The 4,844-nt window shown below is 34.3% G+C and overlaps 1 protein-coding gene across 1 annotated transcript; it reads right to left on the reverse strand.

The window, feature by feature from the left end:
• Positions 1-217: 217 nt before the first annotated feature.
• On the reverse strand, positions 218-4,408 carry LOC108908671 (tubulin beta-1 chain). The gene is made up of 2 exons (XM_018712782.1): positions 4,269-4,408; positions 218-1,737 (listed from the first exon to the last, which is right to left on the reverse strand). Exons 1-2 carry the CDS (start codon positions 4,323-4,325, stop codon positions 451-453), a joined length of 1,344 nt encoding a protein of 447 aa, XP_018568298.1. The 5' UTR covers positions 4,326-4,408; the 3' UTR covers positions 218-450.
• Positions 4,409-4,844: the final 436 nt, after the last annotated feature.

Below are 4,844 nucleotides of genomic sequence, written 5' to 3' on the forward strand. Positions count from 1 at the left end.
ATTTAAAATTCATCAAATATACTTTCACAAGTCATTATTCAATATGGTTACATACCAGAATGTCAAAATTAAAACTTATCAAAATTTAATTCACTTACCTTCCTTTTCTTTACACCATTTTCAAATTTCTATATTTCTGCATTGTACATTATTTTTGTATTAGTTTTTTAATTCGAGGACTACTGGATGATGGGGTTAATAAAATGCTTTATGTAAGTAAGTGATGGCAGCAGTTTTAATGCCTATTTCTTAAACAAAATATGCAAAAACATGTTATGAACATTTTTGAAACGAACACTGGAAATAAAAGCAACAAAAAAGTCAGTCTTGAATAAGTTAAGTAATGTATTCGAATTTACAAACGGGAATGTAAAGACTGTACAAAAAACATGCGTAAATACAAAAGAATTTATGAGAAGCGGATTTCAGATCAGCGATGTTAAAAAGAACTTAGTTCTCATCGACTTCGGCTTCTTGGTCTTCATCGAATTCGGCATCCTCATCGGCGGTAGCCTCCTGGTATTGCTGGTATTCAGATACCAAGTCGTTCATGTTGGATTCAGCCTCAGTGAATTCCATTTCGTCCATACCTTCGCCCGTGTACCAATGCAAGAAAGCCTTACGCCTGAACATAGCTGTGAACTGTTCAGAGATACGCTTGAACAATTCTTGGATGGCAGTGGAGTTACCGATGAAAGTGGCAGACATCTTGAGACCCCTTGGTGGAATGTCGCAAACGGCTGTCTTTACGTTATTGGGGATCCATTCGACAAAGTAACTGCTGTTCTTGTTCTGGATGTTGAGCATTTGTTCGTCTACTTCCTTCATCGACATCCTGCCTCTGAATACAGCAGCCACAGTGAGGTAACGTCCGTGTCTTGGGTCGCAGGCAGCCATCATGTTCTTGGCATCGAACATCTGTTGGGTGAGTTCAGGAACAGTGAGGGCTCTGTATTGTTGGCTACCGCGGGATGTCAGAGGGGCGAATCCAGGCATGAAGAAGTGAAGACGAGGGAATGGAACCATGTTGACAGCCAGTTTACGAAGATCAGCGTTCAGTTGACCGGGGAATCTAAGGCAGGTGGTGACTCCAGACATGGTAAGGGATACTAAATGGTTCAAGTCTCCGTATGTGGGTGTGGTGAGTTTTAATGTCCTAAAGCAGATGTCGTAGAGAGCTTCATTATCAATACAGTAAGTTTCGTCTGTGTTTTCTACAAGTTGGTGAACAGACAGGGTGGCGTTGTAGGGTTCTACAACTGTGTCTGATACTTTGGGGGAAGGTACGACTGAGTATGTGTTCATGATCCTGTCTGGGTATTCCTCACGGATCTTTGAGATGAGTAGTGTGCCCATTCCGGAACCGGTACCACCACCAAGGGAGTGTGTAAGTTGGAATCCTTGTAAACAGTCACAGGATTCTGCTTCTTTCCTGACTACATCTAAAACTGAGTCTACTAATTCGGCTCCCTCCGTGTAATGGCCCTTGGCCCAATTGTTTCCAGCACCAGACTGACCGAATACAAAGTTGTCTGGCCTGAAGATTTGTCCGAATGGGCCGGATCGGACAGAGTCCATGGTACCTGGTTCCAAGTCTACTAGGATGGCACGGGGAACATATTTGCCTCCAGAGGCTTCATTGTAGTAGACATTTATTCTTTCAAGTTGGAGGTCTGAGTCTCCGTGGTAGGCTCCAGTGGGGTCGATACCATGTTCATCGGAAATAATTTCCCAGAACTGAAACAAGAGATTAAATTGTTAGACCAAAAAATATATATACCTACTATACAGGTATTAATATCATGAAGCTATCTGTATAACTTAATTATTTAAGATTATTTAATTTATTTATCACCTTATCTTGTCGTAAGCATTATGTTTTAAATGTGAATAATGCAATTTAATCGTTTATTTTTATTAAGCCAAGTAATTATAAAATTAGCATTAAGGTATTTTTTATTAAATTTGCTTGCAATGATTTAGGAAAAAATATATATTTATTTTAAACTATTAAATTTCATAATATGAAGCAACTCAATTGCAGTTCTTAATCTATTTTTAGGAATGTTATCCGATTCATAAAGTATAAATATTCTTGGCACATTATAAAACTAGCATGTTTTTCCCTGCCTTTCGTCACTAAACTTGCTCTTAAAGTAGAACATATTTTTTATAAGAAGTAAATTTTCAAAGAATTTAAATATTTCGGCACTAAATTAATAAATATTTATAAAAAAAATATAGGTACATGCTAATGAAATAAATTTATATTTCATATGGTCAAAATTCGAACATGTTTTCAATTCATATTCTTAAATTAGTTTTCCTGGAAATGCCGGGTAAATTTATTTACGAGATAACTAGGGGGAACTAACCCCGCCTAGATATAATACAAAGGTATGTGCGCCCTCCGCGTAATTCGATGCCAGCGTACTTTAACAAGAAAATCGATAACGCCGTGCGCCATGTGTCTGTTAAATTCTAATGTAAGATGTAAGAATTTTTTTCTATTGCATTATATAAAACATTACTTATTTTTACTGATAACCAAAATAAAAATAAAGTACATTTCAAGAACTTTGGATAAGCCTACTTGATTACTTATTAAAAATAACAGGTGAAATTATGTGCACCCAGATAAGTTCATTTCTGCAACAGACAGGTAGTGACGTAACAAGGCCAAAAGTCAGCAATTACATGTCTAATATGTTAATGAAAATTATGACTCAGGTCACTACTAAATTTAGACATAACTGCAAAGCATTACATAATCGTTTAATAACAAGGTTCCACATTTGGTAAACCATTTATGAAATATATAAAATTTAAAAACCACTTTTAACAATTTATGCCAAGTAATAACTAGTAGGCAAACTCGATTCTTCGGCGTAAAAATAATCTCGAAACCTACTTTTTTTCCTTTCTAAATTAAGCTAGTATCTGGTCTGGTATGTCTGTAATGTAGTTGTTATTTAACATATGGTAAGTACGCAAAACGTAAAATATAACATGGTATTTCTAAGTGCCTATTTTAATACATCAGGCATCAGAGGGTCGATGAACCGGCATCTGAGTATGAAGGCCAACAGAACCGCTCAAGTGAAGACTGCCAAGAGAGTTAAAAGAAGCGCAAGGAGAATAATAATAATAATTACATTCACTCGGTTAACACTGCGGCAAAGTCTCAAGATCTATAGATCCATATTATGTAGGTACGACTATCTGAAAGTAGGCAATAAAATACGCCAAAAAATACGTCAAATTTAAGGACGAGAAGTTATTTATCATGATAATCTTATGATAAAGAAATAATTTTGTGCAATAACTATAAATAAATATTATCGTACATGTCGAAAACAACGTATCTATTAATGACAAATATTTATTTTTATGTCGTTTTGGCTTTTATGACTAATTTTATATGGAATCGAAATTTCCAAGATTTTCATGCGCCGACTGTACTGTACTAAGAGTACGCCGTGTCGAGGATGTGTAACCGCCTTTTTTAACCGTCGTTATACTATTACATATGAAAACATCTGCTGATTACAATTTAAATACAAATCTTTATATCTAGGTACATTTCTTATTATGACGTAAATAAGATTTTAGATACACCTGCGTTACCTTAGTACCTATTTTCTTGTTCTAGTTTTTATAAATAAGTTGAAAATCTTTTTTATGTGCATGTTTTGCAGTATCTACTAATTGAATACTCTTTTTTATAATGACAATCGAACTATTTTTTAAAAACTAAATCTAAATACAAATGTATACAATTTAATTAATCAATTCAACAAATTCTATTTAAAAAGTACGAATTTAAAACTAGTGTACCTAACTGGGAAAGTGCACTTTTCGATAAAAAAAAAAACTAGTCGGAATAATCATATTAAAAAAGTAAAGATCAACTAATAAAAACCGCTCCTATTAGTTACATATTCTAATATACCGGAAAACCGTTATTACAGTTAGCAAATAACAACTAGTCTACGTTTTCAGGACGATCAATATTTACCGGCCGGTATTGAACGCGCAATATGGCTGCTCACTGCTCAATTTATAAAGTTCCACATATTTTTAAAGTATATAAAATAAAATTCACAATTACACTTAAAACAGTTATATAACAATGTAATCCTAAAGCGAACTTCATAATTTCTAAGCAAAAACCATTTATGCGTTTTCAAAATGGCCAGTTCATAGCAAAATCAAGTTAACACTTTAAAGAAAAACAAGCAAAAAGAAACAAAATAAACAAAACTTACTTTGGCTCCAATCTGGTTACCGCATTGTCCGGCTTGAATGTGTACGATTTCCCTCATTTTGATTTATAAAAATTATTAAATAACTAGTACTAGAAAACACAAACGCTCTTGTCGATGCGTAATCTGAAATGCAATGGCGGCGGACCGTTTTCTATTATATAGATGCCCCCACCCCCGGGTGGCAGCACTATAGCTTATTAGTTGCCACATTTGGCTTACGTTTTCGCTCCTAGATTTAAATGTAGGGCGTTGTTGTTGTTTTACATTCTGTAATGAATAATGTTTTTTTTTAAACGGAATAAATCCTTCAATGACAACCAAATACTACTACTCAATGGGCGTTGATTTTTCTATGTGGGAATGGGTATCATTCATAACTGTAATGGACAATGTATGAGAATAGATAGGACTGCATTAAAAATAATGATGATGATTAGGTATTTCATGCCTAATGTTAATCTATGGATTTCACAGGAAGAAATTAATTGTTTATATTATTTTCTACTTAGGTATCTATATTTAAGAAGTAATCATTAAAGAAATTATTACCTAAGTAAGTAATCATCCGGAAGTACT

Source organism: Anoplophora glabripennis, unplaced genomic scaffold (genome assembly GCF_000390285.2).
Source record: "Anoplophora glabripennis isolate ALB-LARVAE unplaced genomic scaffold, Agla_2.0 scaffold162, whole genome shotgun sequence".
NCBI lineage: Eukaryota > Metazoa > Arthropoda > Insecta > Coleoptera > Cerambycidae > Anoplophora > Anoplophora glabripennis.

Coding starts and splice junctions, on each gene's coding strand:
- LOC108908671 (XM_018712782.1), bottom strand. CDS start 4,325: ATGAGGGAAATCGTACACATTCAAGCCGGACAATGCGGTAACCAGATT. Junction 1,738..4,268: donor GTAACCAGATTGGAGCCAAA/GTAAGTTTTGTT, acceptor CTCTTGTTTCAG/TTCTGGGAAATTATTTCCGA.